Raw genomic sequence first — 19,395 nt, 5'->3', positions numbered from 1 at the left:
GGCAGGATGATACAAAATCTAATGTCATATTGGTGGAAAAACGTGAAATAAATATGGAAACTGGAATGCGTTACCTAGGGAGGTGGTAGAATCTCCTTCCTTAGAGGTTTTTAAGGTCAGGCTTGACAAAGCCCTGGCTGGGATGATTTAACTGGGAATTGGTCCTGCTTCGAGCAGGGGGTTGGACTAGATGACCTTCTGGGGTCCCTTCCAACCCTGATATTCTATGATTCTAAATAATATGCATCTGCTTTCAAGCTTTACTGTATTACAATTGCAGTCAGTTGGTCTTCCTGTAATAAAGCCCAATTGGTTCTTACAAATAAGTGAATAACAACAGCATTTAGCTCCTATATAGCAATTTTTATCCATATATCTCAAAGCAGTTTCAAAGTAGGGAAGGGTCAGTATCATCTCCATCACAGATGGGGAAACTGAGGAACAGAAAGGTGTAGTAACTTGTCCTATGTCACATAGCAGGTCACTGGCAAAGCTGGAAATAGAACTCAGTCCCTGATGCCCATTCGAGTATCCAATCCCATGGCCACACTAAGTCCCATCATTTTTTCCTGGGCATTGGAGTTTTCATGTGTCTTTAGTAAACAATTATCCACAGGAGCCACACAACAATGGATGGTTATTTGGTTTGCAAAACAGTGAAATTGAGGGCAGATTATGTGAATCAGATGGCTGACCCTGTTGGAATGCCTGCTTGAAGTGATCATGTTTTGAAAGAAATCTAATTAGGCTGATAGAACTTTAGATGTCCATCAGCAGCCCAGAGAATGCACCAGTTCTGCCAGTATTCCAACATTTAAGAACTACCATTATTCCCTCCCCACCCCCATTTTTTTCCCTTCTTTCCCTTTGTCCTTTAAGGTGATGATGCTACATAGCAAAAGATTTTGTATAGTGGTAGGTGACTAGTGTCCAATTCTGATGTCTTGGCCAAGTTCCGGGTTGGGTAATTACGTTCTGCTTACCTCAGTTTCCCCTACAGCTTGAATGAGGTAAAGGTCTCTTCACACCTTGTCCTAAAACATCGTGTGGTATTGCTGTGGGCTGTTAAACAGTGAAGAATACCTTTTCCTATTGGAACTGCAAGGGACGTTTGGATAGAGAGAAACCAATGACCAGAGTTGGAATTTGGCCAGGAAAGCAAGGTTAGCTCTCCCACTCTTAGAAAAAGTGCCAGTGAATCTGTAATGACTACAAGTGGTCAGACCCTCATTGGAAAGCATGTGCGGGATTAGAGCACAAGGTTGTCTGATCAACCTTGAATTTCAGAATATTTGCACCTGGAAAGTTATGTTTTATATTCCTTCGACAAATGAGTCAGCACAGAAGGCTGTGATACCGTAAGTCTGGAAGGTTTCAGAGTAGCAGCCGTGTTAGTCTGGAAGAGATCACAAATTTTGTTTTGTTTTGTTTTTGGTGGAATTTATTAAGTTTAAAGTTGGTGAAAACAAAAAAGTTCCAGCAACTTCATCAAAGATAGTAACTTTAAAAATGTCATTGAAAACAGAAAGCCAACCCTAATTATACAAGTGAGTCAGATAGCACATATTCAAGCTTCAGCACCTGACTGTGCAAAAAAAAAAGTCCTCATAAAATGTTTAAACAAGTTTAACAGGCTCTTTAGTAATACAAATGTAGGTATTATAAATTACGCTAAATAGCTAGGTTAGGAAGTACAAATAACTTTCTTGTCCCCTTAAAAATACAACTATACAATTGGAAAACTTTGGGCTAAGGTGCTCATCTTTTCTTTTCAGGTGATTTTGATAATCAACTCTCAAATTAATTTATACTAGTTAATTCCACTTTACTAATCTAAGCTCATTTAGGATTTTAGAAAACCATTGTTTTAAAACTAGAAATAAAAAATACCCCAGCCTCCCCACACAAACATTGAATAATCTTGCCATTTCTGCTTCCTTCTCATCAAAGTCTTAATTTCTGTCTTCAGATTAAGGCAGCTATGAGTTCTGTCCTCGTCTCATTTCACCCATCTCCTTGATCTCAACCTTCTCATACTTCCCGGTCCGCCTCCTGGTAATAACCAGTACAGTAATCCCAGCAATAATAGTCAATATCACTACTGCTAACACAGCAATAACGCCAGCAGTCAGACGTTTCATAGAAAACTCTGGTGGCTTTTCATCCACATAGTAAATTAAAATTCCTTCCACATCCAAAGGCTCTCCGTTAACGGAGAGGTTAAACGCATTACTACGGTGAAATATGGAGTCAAGTTTAACATCTTTTTCAAAGTAATAAGCCACATCAGCTATATCGACATCTCCGTTGGATTTCTGGGAAGCATTTTGCTTCAGGTCAATATGGATGAATGGGTATTCATACTCAATGGTAGTGATGTACTTTGGATGCAGCTTGTATCTGTTCTGAATGATTTGTCTCAGACCATTTGCCACTTCAGAAGCATGGAAAGCTTTAGACCTCTCCTTGTGTTTCAGTTTGATGAAGATCCAGTTAGTTCTGACTAGTTCATTGCATTTTAGGTTTTTGTCACCCTTATCAGTTCTTCTCACCCCAGCAGAGTTCACGCACCAGCAGGTGTCGGTCTGATTGCACTGCCTGGCTTTGAAGATACCACTGTTCTCACAGTCTGGATTGTAAACTCCATCATTGTCTAAAAAGCCATGCTCAGGTTTAGAGAAGCGCCTGCCCTTTGCGGAGCTCATTTCTGCCTTCATCAGTAGGCATTTTGAAGTCAACACTGAACAATTCACTCTTTGACTTGAACCCACCAACGTGCAGAAGCAGTTCCCAGATGTGTCTTCAGTGCATACAGCCCGTTTGTTGGTTGCACAGATACAGTTCTTCTGGGTAGATGATGATGCAGCTGCCAAGATCAAAACCAGCACAACTCCAAATCTAGATTCCATGTTCAAGGGAGAAAGAGAGGAAGAAGCCTGTGGGAAGAAATGGCAAGGGCTGTCTGAAAACTAAGCCCACTGACAGCCAGTCTCTTCGTTTTTGTGTACTGGTGAGCCGCTCCCTATTACTCAACCCAAATCAGACCTGCTGGACAGGTTCTGCTCACAAACAACTGGTCTCTGGCAATACAGAAAACCCACAGAGAAGTCAGCGAGCTGCACCTTCTTCAATTATACCTTCAGGGAGTGGCAATTACTCCCCACCATTCCACCCTGCCTCCCTCTCTCCTGCTGAACAAGGAAACACGACAGGCAAACAACACACACCCCAATATAAAACGTGGCTCATCCAAACACAGAAATGCCATTGGGCCTGCCCTGTGGGTCAGAAAACACAAACACAGTTTTTTAAGATAATGTGAGCGTGCCTGAGCCCCTTCTTTCTGTCTCTGTTTCCATCTCCTGAATGTATAAACTCAGTTAGGGCCCTGTGCAGATGGGAACTGGATCAAGGAAACACACAAAAGGGAGGACAGCAACCCACGCTGGTGTTTGTGGAAGCCTCACTGCCCTGATATTATGGGGGAGAAGTGCCATAATTAGAGATGGGATGAGGGATGTCACAATTCAGGGCAACAGCACATGTATTTCCCTTCTATGGTCCAGCAAAGGCATCAACTCATAGGTTTCTGGATCCCCAGCCGTTGCTTCTCTTGGGCTGAGACACGCATCTCTCCCACTCCTGACTGAGGTATTTTCAGGCTATACAGCTCCCTGCCTATAGTCCAGCAAAGTCAGACAGCCTAAGCAGGCCTGCTTTACTTTTCTCCTCAGAAACAGTAAACAGTGTAATTGCCACAGTTAACAGACAGCTCTTCCTACGCAAGCATATTTACTCTTAAGGAAAAAGCATGACAGAGAAAACATTAAAAACAATAAAAAAACCTACCTGCATTCTAAGCTTACCAGTGATCACCCCCTGACTCCAAGGACTCTGGCAGGTGAACAGTCCTTCAAACCACACCAAGGGGTTTTCTTGTGGTTACAAGTTCATAACCCCTACAGCTCAGAACAAGAACACAGAACAGACAAGTCTTTCCAGCCCTTCTCAGGAAGGATTGGCAGCACGCCTTAGATCAAAGGTCTTGCCCATTTGCTGAATCAGAATGAAGGCCTTGAGTCAGTTTTAACTCAGCTATTTACTCAAAACTCCTTTCTTTGTTGGTCCCTGCAGAATCCAGTGTGAACTAGTCCATGCAAGCCTCCCTCCAGGTGGTGGTAGCTCTCTGGAGATGTTACAACCTGAATGAATTTGCTTACCCACCCCCACTCTTCTTAGTTTTTGGAGGGCTGTGATCTCCCTCCCCTATGGAATTACATACAATCCTTGGCCCACAACGATGCATAAACTTAATTCAATATGGTTTGTCCAGGATATTGCACAAAATTGCCTTAGCTGTCACATCTCCCCCTAAAGAAGTGGGTATAACTAAGGTGCCTGACAGCAGCCTAAGGGAGTGCAATGTCTTAATTCCTGGACAGGCTGAGTCTGTAAATGACATTTTTGCCCTTACCTTTTATAATTTCATATAGTAAATATTTTGCAAGCAAGCCAGCATATGTCCTTCAAAATTCCATAGTGTCACTCGTCCACCAGTCTGTACAATTTCCCTCTTTAGAGCCTCTGGGGCTGAACTCTCACATGGCCCTTCTCACCCCTCAACCTGTGGGTGTAAGTTTGAGATGGGGTTCTCTCACTCTCATCTGATTTCTAGGGAGTGTGTGTGGTGTTTCTTTGTCTCCCAAAGGATTTGCTGCCCCAACTATGGGTTGAGGTTCCCCACCCTGACAAACAAGGAAGAGCCTGACAGAGGCAGCACCACATTCCGTCCAGACTGAGCACACCACGGCAACAGGAACCGTGGACAGCTCAACAGCTAGAGCAGAAGCTGCAGCTGGAGAAGAAACACAGCCGCTAGAAGACTCGGATCAAGAGGTAGCAGACCAGGAGCACCAGTGCTAGTATAAGAGAGAAGAGAAAGAGAACCATTTTGCACTAGTTTAAGATGAGGGAGGCTGCGGCTGCAAGGTAGGCAAGGGACCAGAGGACGCTGCCTGCCTGACAAAACACATCTGATCCCTCAAGAACACACACGGGAAGGGTGAGCTAGTGAGACATGGCATGTAGGAAGGTGTCATTGTTTTGTACGAGAGGTACTCTCCTGTGCTTTATCTGTTAAGTAAAGAGCATAAAGTCGAGTAACTGAACAAAGTGTGTGCATTGACTGTTTACAACTGCTGGGTGCCCCTGAGGGAGTTAAACTGTAAACCAGAAGCTTCACACCTTTTTGGTGGAGGTCTGAGAGAGGGGAGTACTGAAGGGTTAGCGCTGGACCTAGGAGGGCTAGGCAGTTGGATGGCAGGCTAAAGCACTCAGAGGGGGTGCTGGTTAGAAGGTCTACGGCCTGAGCGCGTGACTAGGGACCACAAGGTTGGGGCAGCGGCAGGACTCCGTTGCGGTTCCAGGAGCTTAATGCACCCCAGGGCATTCAGAGCATAGAGGCTTGGATTCCCCTCAGAGCAGTCCTGATCGGCAGCTAGGAAGGGGTGCTCATTAGGATCTGTGTCGGGGCGATGATACCGCAGGCAGGAGAAGCGGATGGGTGGACCAGCCCTCAGTCTCCTTGGCATGGCAAATACCATTTGGATAATACTGCTCCTAGGAACATCAGCTCCCATGCTTACGCTGTCTTTGGTGATGGGGTACTAGCCCCAGGCATGAACAATGGAGTGAGGAGCAGTATGGCTCCAAAAGGAGCTGTGCTGCCAAGGACAGGGCTAGTCTGGCAGAACCACAGAGAGATAGCTCTGACTAATGCTTCCTTTTCTCTTGGATCCCTGGACTCCACTGTCTCCTCCATGATCCCACAATCTGCTCTTCCTCTGAAGGGAGCACAAAGCAGTAATGCGGCCATAGTTTCCCAATCCTCTGTCTTGCAGCTCCCGTGCAGTTGTATTGCTTGGGGATTTCAGTTTTGTTTTGCTATACCAAAGTGCCTTTTACTCTGCTCCAATAAAATCCCAGAGCAGCTGCAATGTCAAATCGATGCTGGGTTGACAGTTTCTTCAGTTGCAGATTATACTTTCATTTCTAAAACAGCTGGGGCATTCTTTCCTTCTAGCAAGGATGGTTTCTGCCCCTCCTACTTCCCTTTGATATACTATTTAGCCCAAGCCAATAAAACATACAAAAACTTTCACACTTGTTCTGTTACCTTATAGCGTGGTTGATATTGTCATGGCAGTTTCTGGAGATACTCAAATTTCTGATGGTGGGGAAATTGCTCTGTGGGCAGTGTTCCAAATTACTTAACAATCCACCCTACACGAGTCACTGTTTTCACATCTTCCTACTGCTGCCAGTAGAGGTCAGACGTTCAACTTGCTCATTGCCCGCAGAGTTGATTAAGCACAAACGCCTGAAACTGAGATATGCTGAGCAGCTTGTGCAAGATGTTGAGCACCCTCTGGCACTCTGTAACTCACAGGAATGGGTCCTGGAAAAAACCCATATTCAAACTCTACCTCCACAGGGGTTTTCCCAGAGCCTGCCCTTTATTTAATTTAAGGCATTGTAAATAGTGGATGAATTATTAAGAAGCTACAGTGGTTGCCAATTCATATTTACAACCAAATATGGGCCTAAACCAAACCAGCAGATCCAAATACCCTTAAACTTTAAGGAAGCTCAGACCTGGAGCTGAAATTGGTGGCTTAGCCCCCTCTCTATCTGGAATTGAATAAGAACAATTGTTATAAAATACAGTGTAGGGAATAATCCTTCATTGCCAGGAAGATGAAGTAGGTAAATTCCTAGATTTACTCCTGTTTCCTGTACTGGCTCATTTTGTGACCTTGAGCAAGTCACTGCACTGCTCTGTGTCTCAGTTTTTCCCTCTGTAAAATGAAAATAGTATCTATACGCCTTTGGAAAGAACTTTGAGACCTATATGTGAAATTGCTAAGTAGTAGTATTTCCAACTCTAATTTCATATTTTTTTTTATAATATATGTGGTGTGGTTTGTTCCAGTTCTTCTCTCCTGGTATTCAGTCTCTTGCTAAGCCATGTTGCTTCTTCCTCTTTAATATCACTGATATCTACCTTTTTTTCACTCCCCTCCCACATTACTAAAGCAGTTGCCCATGGTTTGGTCATGTGTCCGTGATTACTGTAACCTCCTTCACAGCCTTCCATCTTCAGTCCATTGAAAATACTGCAAATGAAGTCATCCTCCTCTCCGGCCACTCCAAACTTATCACCCATCTCCTCAAATCCATCCCTTAGCTAGCTTCCTGTCTCTTACTACAGCACCTTCACTCTCCCTGCCTGCATCTCTGCTCTCATTTCCTCAAACACTTCTACTTGCACTCCACACTCCTCCCCAACCTCTCACCTTTGACTCTTTTACCCTGTCACCTTGGAAGAGTCTCCCAGTCAAGTCAGTGCACCACCTCCAAGACCAGTTCTTTTAGGTGCATTTCCTTCTTTAGCCTCACCGACCCTCTCTCCTCACCCTTCCTTTCTTAGCCATGTCTTGTCTTCCACTTGTCTTGTCTCTTTTATGTTATAAACTCCGGTTTTTTTGTTTTCATTCTGGAGTTTTTTAACTCCGAGATCTCCTCAACTGGTGTAAACTGTCAGCCCTTGACTTCAATGGAGCTATAATGTACATGAGTTGAGAATCTGCCCACAAGTGTAAAAACATAATTAGGAAAGTCAAAAAAGAATTTGAAGAACAGCTAGCCAAAGACTCAAAAAGTAATAGAATTTTTTTTTTTAAGTATATCAGAAGCAGGAAGCCTGCTAAACAACCAGTGGAGACACTGGATGATTGAGATGCTAAAGGAGCTCTCGAGGACGATAAGGCCATTGCGGAGAAACTAAATGAATTATTTGCATCAGTCTTCACGGCTGAGGATATGAGGGAGATTCCCAAACCTGAGCCGTTCTTTTTAGGTGACAAATCTGAGGAACTGTCCTACATTGAGGTGTCATTAGAGGAGGTATTAGAACAAATTGATAAACTAAACAGTCATAAGTCACCAGGACCAGATGGTATTTACCAAAGAATTCCGAAAGAACTCTCACGTGAAACTGCAGAAATACTAACTAGTCTGCAACCTATAATTTAAATCAGCTTCTGTACCAAATGACTGGAGGATAGTTAATATGACACCAACTTTTTAAAAGGGCTCCAGGGGTGATCCTGGCAATTACAGGCCAGTAAGCCTGACTTCAGTACCAGTTTAATGGTTGAAACTATAATAAAGAACAAAAACGTCAGACACACAGATTAATGTAATTTGTTGGGGGTAGTCAACATGGTTTTTGTAAAGGGAAATCATGCCTCAACAATCTACTAGAATTCTCTGAGGGGGTCAAAAAGCATGTGGACAAGGAGTAATCCAGTGGATATAGTGTACTTAGATTTTCAGAAAGCCTTTGACAAGGTCCCTCATCAAAGGATCTTAAGTAAGCTGTCATGGGATAAGAGGAAAGGTCCTCCCATGGACTAGTAACTGGTTAAAAGATAGGAAACAAAGGGTAGGAATAAATGGTGAGTTTTCAGAATCGAGGGGGGGAAATAGTGGTATCCCACACAGGTCTGTACTGGGCCCAGTCCTATTTAACGTATTCATAAATGATCTGGAAAAGGGGGTAAACAGTGAGGTGGCAAAATTTGCAGATGATACAAAACTACTCAAGATAGTTGACAAGTTTGATAGTTGACAAAACAAACAAAAGGAAGTATACTTTCACACAACACACAGTCAGTCTGTGGAACTCTTTGCCAGAGGATGTTGTGAAGGCCAAGACTATAACCAGGTTCAAAAAAGAACTAGATAAGTTCATGGAGGATAGCTCCACTAATGGCTATTAGCCAGGACGGGCAGGGATGGTGTCTGTTTGCCAGAAGCTGGGAATGGGCAACAGGGAAAGGATCACTTGATTACCGGTTCTGTTCATTCCCTCTGGGGCACCTAGAATTGGCCACTGTCGGAAGACAGAATACTGGGCTAGATGATCTTTTGGTCTGACCCAGTATGGCTGCTCTTATGAGTTTGTAAAGTGCCGTATAAATGTAGCGTTCTGCCACTTTTTAATAATACTTTGCTCATACATATCATCCAATGATCTCAAAGGGTATGTCTTCACAGCAAAGAAAAACTCACGGCTGGCCCATACCCACCAAGGCCTGGAGGGCTTAGGCCTCAGGGCTGTTTCATTGCTGTATAGACTTCAGGGCTCGGGCTGGAGCTCAGGTTCTGGAACCCTCCCACCTTGCAGTGTCCTAGAGCAAGGGCTCCAGCCTGAGTCTGGAAGTCTACACAGCAATGAAACAGCTCCACAGCCCAAGCCCGAGTCAGCTAGCCCGGGCCAGCTATGGGTGTCTAGCTGCTGTGTAGACATGTCCAAAGTGCTTTAGAAACCTTAATGGACTTACCCTTATGCCAGATTTTATTGGTAGGTATTATCCCCATTTTACAGGTAAGGAAACTGAAACACAAAGAAGTTAAGTGGTTTGCCCAAGGTCACACAGACAGGAGAGCTACAGATAACTGGAAAAGATGCCTGATACTGGAGGAGTACAGCACTGGTGGAACTACTGATAGTCTAGCCCCCTACCTGTGGGAAGGTCTTTATTGCCTTTGTCATTTATTATATTGAAAATTACATTTGTTGCCTCCCCCATCAGTAGGTGGCCAGGTGCAGAAATATTTTGCCCCGTAACATTATGGGACAGAAGAGGTAATCAGTGACGGACACATCAGCCAAACTCCTTGAGATGCAAAACAGTCTGAGGAAGGGGAGAATTCTATTTTTAACTTTCATGATAGATTTACATAACGTACCAAAATAATCAGACCACTGCACAAAATTTTGCTGCATGTAAGTGGGGATAGAAGAGGGGACAGAAAAACTGCTTCATTTAAGATTTTTATCTCAAAAACAAAATCAGTATCTGATGTGCCTTCTCTCTGTCATAAAACCATCCAAGTTTCCTCTTTTGGACCCATACTAGAATAAGCCCAGGTACTAAAAGAATCAACCATTTAGTTCAGCAAACGCTAATTAACTAACTAACTAATCTTGTAGGAAATGTACACAGAATTATTTCTGCAATGTTTTCTGCTTCCATGGGAACACTTTCTCTTCCTGCTTCTAAATCTCAGACATAGGGCACTAGGGTCTATATTAAACAGCAAGACACTTCCAATACAAATGACCAGAATATTTTAATCTAGGCCACTAAATACTTTGTTCAGCATCAAACAGAATTTCAGAGTTCACAACCACCTACTGCCATAGCGCTGAATCTATGGAACTATATGAAAACACCCTGCAAACATATTTCCTTTCCTGGCTTATTCGGCAATCAGCGGTAACAGCACAGTAGGCTTCCCTTTCCCTTTTCAGACCCATTGGTGCATCATTGCCTCTACATTCCTTCTTGTGGTATGCTTTGCCCTCTCCCAGTGAGGCTTTCCTTCTATCTTCGTCTCTTTCCACTCCACAACTCCTATACCTTCTTCCCTGATCCAGTTCCCAGTTAGATCAGCCGAATTTATGCCAGGATTACTTCCTGGTGAAAAAAGACCATCATGGAAAATGTATCTATCATCTATCACCCCAATCAGACCTGCCCTAAAGGATTACAGGATAACTTTCCAAAGAAGACAGTCAAAAGAATGAAAGACTAAATGAAAGAAACAAAACTATCCCAATCTACAGCCCATAAAAACTAATAACCAGTTAATAATTTGTCTTATACACACTGGATAGAATGATTTCTTGATGTCGTCTCACCCAGCTTGGGACAAAACTCTTATTTCAGATCAGCTCAGTTTCATTTAATGAATTCCCACCCAGGACTGGGAGTCTTGAGAACAGGGTTCGGTTCCTGCCTCTATTACATGCTTGAGGAAGGATGGTCCGATGGTTTGAGCATTAGCCTAGGACTTGGGAGATTGCAGTTCAATCACTTGCTTTACCACAGACTTCTTATGTGACCTTGAGCAAATCACTTAGCCTCTCTGTTCATCAGTTCCCATCTGTTAAATGGTGATAATAGCATTTTCTTACCTCACAAGGGTGTTAGGATAAATCCATTAAAAAGATTGTGAGGTGCTCAGATACTACGGTGATAGGGGTCATATAAATACCAAAGATCGACTTCTTAGACCCTAGGCAAGTCTCCATGATCTCTGTGCCATCTATAAAATGGGAACACTTCCATCATTACCGTAATTATTTACATTGCAGTAGCACCCACAATAAGCCCTGATCAGAATCAGGGTCCCACTGTGCTAGGCGCTATACAAAAGACAGCCCATGCCCCAATTACCTTATATTCTAAAAAGACAAAAAGTAAATAGAAGGTGGAGAGAATTGATACACTATCGAAACAAAGCAATCAGGGTGATAGCATATTAGAACCAAGTGTGTTTCTGATTCCCCTTCTCTCACACTCAGTTTTTAATGTAGTACAAAAACTTCAAAGATTTTATGGGAAGGGATTGGTGGAAAGAAGGAACAATCAGGCCTAACTAACATTCCAAAAACACTAATATCTTTAGGTGGGAAATGCTATATTAAAGTATTATATTTTTAGTTAAATATATCAGTGTAACAGAGCTCCATCTACTGGTGCTTATCAAACTTATGTGAATCACATCATTTTTAGTGCTAATTTGTGCTTCATTGCCAATTCTTAAGTTATTTCAAGAGAAAGGGAACTATTACAAACACATAATACAGCTCTAGGGTTACTTGATACACAATCTTTCAGTGAAAGAACATTCTAAAAATAGCTACCAGGAATACTAACCATGTCTGAGCAACATGTAAACGTGTATAACTTCTCATGGGCAATGACAGTACTGTGCATGAATTCCTTCAACTTAAACAGTTTTCCTAGGAAATTAACTTCTTATTTATTTTGGGGTTTTTAAGATATTGATGTACAAGTGAAGTACATGGTATAAAGCCCTGTGAATAAATACTGCAAACAATTGGGTCTTTAAAACTTAGAACAACAGCCAAATACACATGTAAGTATATATGTACTCAGTGCACACACACAGGATTCATGGTAGTTACAACATATACAGTGGATGAAGACAGCTTGTCATTTTCATTTCCCAAAGGAGAGGTGTTTCATAATATTGCAGTGAGCTCAGCTGATCATAGCATCAAGACAGATTCAATTTAAAGTACTTCGGTCAACTTGGTTTTAGTTGTTGAGTATTTCAGTTTAAATTGGGTCTTCTAAGATGTTGCTTACTATTTTCTTCTCTCTTCTGAGCAAGTGATCATGGCAAAATAGGACAGGTTATAAAAGATTAAATAGCACACTCTAGCACAGTCATACTGAAAACTTGGTGCTTGTCAGAAAAATGTCTGGGTAAAAAAATAGAGATTTCTTAGTAAAAAGAAATTATTCCCTATGCGTGTTTCAAGTCAGATTTGCTACTATAGTGAGAAAGATATGTCTTTACTATTTTTTAAAGTCATATTAGCACTGCATAGCTGACAACACTAAGGAAGAGTGAACTGCGTTCTCTTCTGGTTCACATACATAGAACTGTTAACTATTACTACAAATGCTGCACTTATTACTCGTTTGCAGTGTTGTTGTAGCCTTATGGTCCCAGGATATGACAGGGAGAAGATGGGCAAAGTAATAACTTTTACTGGACCAATTACTGCCAGTGAAACAAAATACATTTATTACTGGCTACAATGCACGAACCAGAAAAAAAACAGCTTGGATTTTAGATCCAGGATTAAGTGTGCACCAACAGCAGTTAAAACCATTTTTTTTACAAGTATACTGAGAAAATTTGGACCCTAATTCTACTTGTAAACTGAGTGAACAGGTCTCTGGGCACGCACAAGAGTCCACTCATGAGAATGGGATTGCAGGATTGGAGTGTTGATGTGCAAGTCAGAGCGACTCAGACTCTACAATTTAAAACATCCTGTACCCAAAACGTCTTAGTTGACACTGTATATATGACTCTTTTAAATCAAGTGTACATCATTTTTAATGTTTTTTGCTCACTTTAATCATTCAAAAGGGGGCAGCGCAACCAGCAAACTTAGTTTCCATTATTTTAGCAGTACTGTCTCACAGTATTTTTTTTTTTTTTTTTTAAGTGACGGGAAACATAACACCCAGAACAAAGACACGACGTCTACCACGTACTGCAGTTATACTTGTGGTTCAAGTATTTTGACAAATGATTTTGTTTCTACAAATAACTATTTACAACGTATTTTAGTACAGATATATACAATATGACTTTTTTATAGAGTAAAGTATAAAACCACTGAAAACTGCAACAATACTTGATAAAGGAATACTCCAGAATTTAAACTGAGGGAGATGGGAAATCTCTTTTGTGAGCAAGATGTGTAATCTACAGCTAGAAATACTGAGAGCCATGCAATACTTTCATTTAAGAAAGAGGAGAGAGATGGCATTTCACATTACATGCAATCTAGGGGAAATAAAAGGTCCACAGATTGGATCAATGTGTGCGTGTATACGTATATAAGGATTGCACTGCTTTTAAACTGATGGACTTTACATATCACACTAGAATCCAAAGCCTCTTATCTGCAGATTTACACAGTGCAAAAAGTTCTCTAATATTATTAAGACAATAGGTCTTGAATACAGCCTGGAAAGAGTTTCTAGTTATGTATGTCCATGTTTTTTCTAAAATTAGGTTCTGCATTGTCCATTTTGAAATGAAAAGGGACTAAACTCCATTTTAGAAAACACAACAACAGCTGATTTTACCTTCTTGGAAACAGGTATCTACTTGGGATGTGATCCCACAATATTAAAGTTTTGCAATCCTCACTTTTAATTGTTAAAATAGTTTTTTTTTCCCCTAAGTGCACAGAACAAGATGAAGTTAAGATGTAAATCTGAAATACTTTAAATCGCATTTTTGTTACACAGGGCCAGATAGAAAATTAAAATGTACATTTTATAGGGTGACTAGATCCCATAAACACAGGGATAATCAAAGTTCTTGGTTACTCTCTGTTTTCAAACATCTCAGACATTTTGGCCAAGATATTCTTCACATACAGTGGTAAGTGTACACTCATCAACTGTTTGCCCATGATTCAGGAAGAAATCCACCACTGCATATCCTTCTACAACAATTTACACACCGTGATACAGCCAATAATATGTTTAGAAGTTACGATTTCCGATAACAGTATTTCTCTTGAGATTCAATTACAAATCATTCTGCTTACCTGGCACTAATTTATCTGAATATATAATTGTATGAATGTATAATTGTATCAGAAGCCAATATGAACATTGTAGTTACTTGTTAAATTGCTATTGTAAAGAGACACATGTGCACTTAATTTTCTTTTCTGTTATTCAGTTGCGACAAACATTTTTCTGGCGGCTACAATACAGCGCTAGATTTTGCCATATCACATTAACCTGTGAGAACCAGAAGCTATTGTTTCCATTCGAAACAATGGCAACTGAAAATGACAAATCATGATGATCTGATAGAACAAGATAGCACTGTGTCTCTGTAACATGGAAGATAGAAAGGAAAGAGTGCAACATGCAATAACCAGAACTTATTGTTTCCACTGAAAACAGTGACAACAAGAAGTGACAAATAAGTATGACCTGCTACCCTTATTTCCATGTATTATGGAAGGTGGGGAAGGATATGCCAGAAAAAAATTGTCTGTAGTGGGTCAGAAAGAAACAGAATGGATTAAACTGAACAGAGAAAAAGTTTAGAGTAGATACCAGGAAAATTAGTATCAACTAGACTATAATCTTTGCAGTGATAGAGTGGTATACATCTCATCTGCAGAATTATGCAAATACAGATGACACAAAGCACTACGGGACAAATTCTTCCCTCTGATGTACACATCTAACTCTCAATACAATGTGTATCTGAGGACAGAATGAAGGCCAAAATTCCATTTTCAAAGACTTAGAGGAGGGACCCTCTCCTTTAGGCACAAAGCCAGTGTTCTGTATTTCAGCTTGTCCTTCCCAATGATAGGTTGCTGGCCAACTGATAACCCAAAGTTTGTGATACTATTCGATAATTTTTCAGAATGTAAAAAATAAAAATTTCATATGTAATCAGAATACATTTGTTAGAGGTTTTCTAAATGTCTTTTAGAACCATTACACTATTTGAAATACTGGATTATGTCCCTATTGTTGTCAACTGAGACAATAACTTTGAAAGAGGAACAATGGATATTAGTCCATACAACTGAAATTTCAACACTGAAAAAGCCATCACACTGGCAATTCATTTGGGGACATGTTCTTATTTTCTTCAGTTGTATTATTCTGCTTCTCACTTTTGTAGCTAGAAAGGAATAAGTTTTCTATCTGAGTCAAGAATTCTTCAGCAATGAAGCAGTTCGTTACCTTGCCCAGAGTCTTCCTCATACACTCCAAAAGCTAGTATAAAAGAAAATTATTATTAAATTCAGAAACACATAACTGCTCAACTTAGAAGTTTCAGTAGAAAAAACTGAAGAAACTGTTTTGTCTTTCTAGCTGATAAATGCTGTAAAAGTAAACCTTGATTCATTTGGCAAGTTTGCAGAAACCGTTAATATAAAAAGTGTATACAGAGATTACCATAAAGAAACAGATCAGTGATCCCTTTTAGTCTGGGGCCCTGACTCAGATAGTTCCCTATACCAACTGCTTCAGAGGAAAGCCAAGCACAACTGGATCAACTGTGCTTAAGGGAACAATTATTTCTGACATTAGCTGGTGATCAGTTTGTGTTCAATAATTGGCTATGAAATAATAATCTTTGCAACACAGGACTTGCATTATTCTATAGACAATTATGCACAGGATTCTTCGCCATAAATCATACAATAGTTAAATTCAAAAGATCTTTCTGCCAATTCAATTTTAGATTTAAACTGTTTATGAACAGTCATGTTGAGAGAAAAAAATAAATGAGAGTAATTATTGCATGTCTTCTGTTTATATGACTTTTGCTTTGAGCAAATTTTCTGTCTTGTTTATACAATTAATGTTACATATTCAATTATTTAGAACTTCATAAAAATGATTACACTGATTGGAAAACAAATTCTCACGTATGCACGACAAATATGGTGCAACACCATTTTAAGAATAGGATAAAGGACTTAGGAGACTAATTCTCTCAATGTGCAACAACTCTTGTTGACATTAATAGCAGTCACACAAGCAGAGAAGAGGAAATAATTTGCTTTTTTCCCCCCTTTTAATTAAGGTTAAAACTTCAAATATTGCTTTAATCATTGGCCTCAACTCCAAAAATGAAGTCAACAGCAAGTTTGGAAACATAACACAACCTTATTTTCATAGTTATGGTAAATAAAATTATGAGCTGCAATATAAAAGATATTTATTGCAACTGACCTAAAATTGTGATTTTCATAGCTAAGATTATAGATGTTTCAGATTACTCCAAAAGAAATGACATTTTAAAAATTTAAATGCTTACTTTTTGCAAACAGGTCAGGTCAGAATCCCTGTGAAAGATTTTATCCATGGGGACACTGCTATTGGAAGAAATATAAAAAGTCTTGGTTGGATGAAATGGACAAATCTGTTTTCTATTGAAATACTAATAATAAATACATAAAAATTGTAAATTGGCTTATCTTAAAAACAAGTATATTGCAAGCAAACACACACACATACCTAGGAGAGAGCCTGTATTTTTCGATTATCCATCTTGTTTTTTCAAACACTAATTCCCACTGAGGTTCTTCCAACATCTGATGTACTTCAAACTTGTAAGGCAGGCCTGTAAATCATTAAAACATGATTACTCCCTGGTTCCCTTATACCTGCCACTCCTCTTCAAATCTGGAAGCAATCTCCTTCCTTCCTTGCAACTGTTCATAATTTACTTATGCTTGTTGCAGCAACAATAACTTGCAAACCTATTACTTACCAAAACTAAGCAGGTTGAAGTGACACTGTCAGCTAGTTTAAGGCTTCAAATTTAAGTTTGGTAGAAAAACAGTTTTTTTCATTAAATTATACCACATTTTTGTTTGGGGTTAAACTTTCGAAACAAAATATCTCTGCAAAAGAATAGTAAAACAGCAAAACTAAACATTTTATAATTTATCTCCCCTTTTTTTTTATTTTTAAGGTCACATTTCTCATCTCTTGGCTAGTGTCCCAGTGTTCCCTGTGGATTAAACCACATGGGTAATATGTATTCTTTTTTATTCACAAGTAAGGTGTGGTGGCTGATACTATGGTGACGGACTGTTACCTGAGTTTGGGGGGAGGGTAAGAGAGAGTAAGGAAAGTTAAGTTTCTAAGCAAGAAATTCAGTTTTAAAACTTCTAGTTACATTACTGAGGATGGGCACAGATGAACCAACCTAAAAAGCAATATACATAGAATGCAAGAGGATGACTACTAGCCACAAATCAGTTACCAGATAACCTGAGTGAAGACAGTAAATTCTAGTAAACATTAAAAATAAGCCTTTTCAGGACCACAAGAATATGATGAGCTGATTTGCACACCTTCATTCAAAACCTCAAAGAAAAAGAAGGCAATACCTACAATTTACTATGTGAAAACACCTCAGATTTGAAAAAATGTTCAGTCAGTGCAAAATGGACTTTCAAGAGCAAGAATGTTCATCCACTCAAATAGTTATCACTGATGTGAAACTTCAATTTCTGTCCATTTCCCATGAACTCACATATTTTTGCCACAACAGAACATAGCTGCACCAGAGTTAAATATGAAAAAAACCCCAATGAATAATGCAATTATTAGAGAGCTTCGCAAACCCTTACGGAATCACTGAGGCATCATGAAAGACACAGAAAAATATACTATGTATCTAATATTGTGAGTTATTTAATTAACAGGAACAATTGTACAGAAAGAAACAGATTTGTTTTTTTAAGACCTGTGTATGAATTATGTTTCTATATGTACTAACTGGGAAGGTGGCCACATAGTTAATATTCCATATAAGATGCCAGTGTTTGATTTCCAAAGGGTTACATTTAAGAAAAATTTATTTACTCCTTGTACTATATCTATTTGCCACCTGAAAACAAGTCGTCTCCACAATTTACGGTAACAAAAAGACGACAACAACTAAGGCCAGGTATCAGTCACAGGCACGTTAGCTCTAAGTCATAGGAAAGTCAAGATGGCAGGACCAGGGTTACTCTATGTGACGCTGTCAGTATGATCATCAAGGAGTACCACAAAAAGGTCATCTACACTCTGCCCACAGTACTGGGAAGCACATTCCAGGTGGTTGGTCTGTCCTCACTACAGGCCATTATAAAACATGAGGGAAGTGTCAGATCTATCTATCTTCCCCAACACTGCAAGATTCAAGTCCCTGATCTTTGGAGGCAAAGGCTGAGTTAGGGGGCAGCATTTATGAACTGTGGAACAGGAAAAATTAATTCTACTAATGGACTGCTATCCTGTGACTTTGCCTCAGATCAGCAAGGGAGTAAACACAGGAAACAGATCAATTCTTATAGTCCTTGTAATTTTTTTTTTTTTTTACAAAGTGTCTCTAGTAATTTTTTTAAAAAGGGACATGAGATGAAAATAAATGAAAGGCTAAATGAAAGGTGTCTTCATGGAATGGGATTCAGATTCTTCTGTGAGGTGTTAGTGGGTTTTTCCATCAACATTTTGCCTCCCTACATGCTATTTATTAGTTATCAAAATATCCAAGTCAAGAATTGATAAATTTAAGGGATACTTACTAGCCAAAAGAATAAACCTACCAATCAGAGTTGATATGTGAGACTGGGTGGAATGGAGCAAACCTGCAAGGTCTATGGGCAACATCCTTATAAGTAGCCCATTCTGTACTGCTGGAAAGGGGAAGAGAGCTGGGATTCCTGCCAAGTTATCAATCCCGGAATCTGTTTAGGACTACATCTTTTCATATTAACCTCTGGCTGATAGGTATGATTAGCGTGAACCCCCTCTGCACACCAAATTCCCAACTGCTGAAAAGGAGCCTCATGTTATTCTACCCCTTCATCAATCTCTCTTCCTTGCTTCTCCACCCCTCTTTCTAGATCTCTGTGATAGGCATGGAGGGAGGAGGACCACCCTGTGTCTGCTCATAGTTTTCTGAAGCAGCAGAGTGAAAGTGACATAATTCTTAAGGGTTTCACTGGTGTCCACAGAGTTCTGAATACCAAGAGAGAAACTGACCAGTCTTGATAACTTCACTTGGCTGTGATTTGGGAAACCTATGAGCAGCAACATAGACAATACATGTCTGTAGGCAGCCATGAGGACAACACTAGATCTCTGTATACTTAGAAGTATTTCTTTACAGTCATGAGGTCACAAAATACTAATGGTTTTTTAAAGTGAAAGTGAGATT

The 19,395-nt window shown here is 40.0% G+C and overlaps 2 protein-coding genes across 4 annotated transcripts in view; both read right to left on the bottom strand.

Moving 5' to 3' along the window:
• Nucleotides 1-1,413: 1,413 nt before the first annotated feature.
• TACSTD2 (tumor associated calcium signal transducer 2) lies at nt 1,414-15,437 on the bottom strand. The gene is made up of 2 exons (XM_077824721.1): nt 15,411-15,437; nt 1,414-2,936 (listed from the first exon to the last, which is right to left on the bottom strand). Exons 1-2 carry the CDS (start codon nt 15,429-15,431, stop codon nt 1,980-1,982), a joined length of 978 nt encoding a protein of 325 aa, XP_077680847.1. The 5' UTR covers nt 15,432-15,437; the 3' UTR covers nt 1,414-1,979.
• Nucleotides 12,011-19,395, bottom strand: part of MYSM1 (Myb like, SWIRM and MPN domains 1) — a 29,495-nt gene continuing 22,110 nt past the window's right edge. For 2 of the 3 annotated variants that reach the window (XM_077824718.1, XM_077824720.1), the window contains 3 exons: nt 16,695-16,800; nt 16,495-16,552; nt 12,011-15,443 (listed from right to left, as the gene is read on the bottom strand). In XM_077824718.1, coding sequence (XP_077680844.1) covers nt 15,276-15,443; nt 16,495-16,552; nt 16,695-16,800 — 332 coding nt within the window. In that variant the 3' untranslated portion in view covers nt 12,011-15,275. The remainder of the gene's footprint in view (nt 15,444-16,494; nt 16,553-16,694; nt 16,801-19,395) is intronic. The other variant, XM_077824719.1, reaches the window with a different exon arrangement.

This window comes from Eretmochelys imbricata, chromosome 8 (genome assembly GCF_965152235.1).
Source record: "Eretmochelys imbricata isolate rEreImb1 chromosome 8, rEreImb1.hap1, whole genome shotgun sequence".
Classification (NCBI taxonomy): domain Eukaryota; kingdom Metazoa; phylum Chordata; order Testudines; family Cheloniidae; genus Eretmochelys; species Eretmochelys imbricata.
Note: the sequence above shows the minus strand (reverse complement) of the source record. Positions and strands in the feature narration are given on the sequence as shown.

Bases quoted from the DNA above. Each gene is read 5' to 3' on its own strand.
- TACSTD2 (XM_077824721.1), bottom strand. From the start codon at position 15,431: ATGAGGAAGACTCTGGGCAAG. The intron at 2,937-15,410 runs GTAACGAACTGC...TTCTTCCCACAG, and splicing joins TGAGGAAGACTCTGGGCAAG to GCTTCTTCCTCTCTTTCTCC.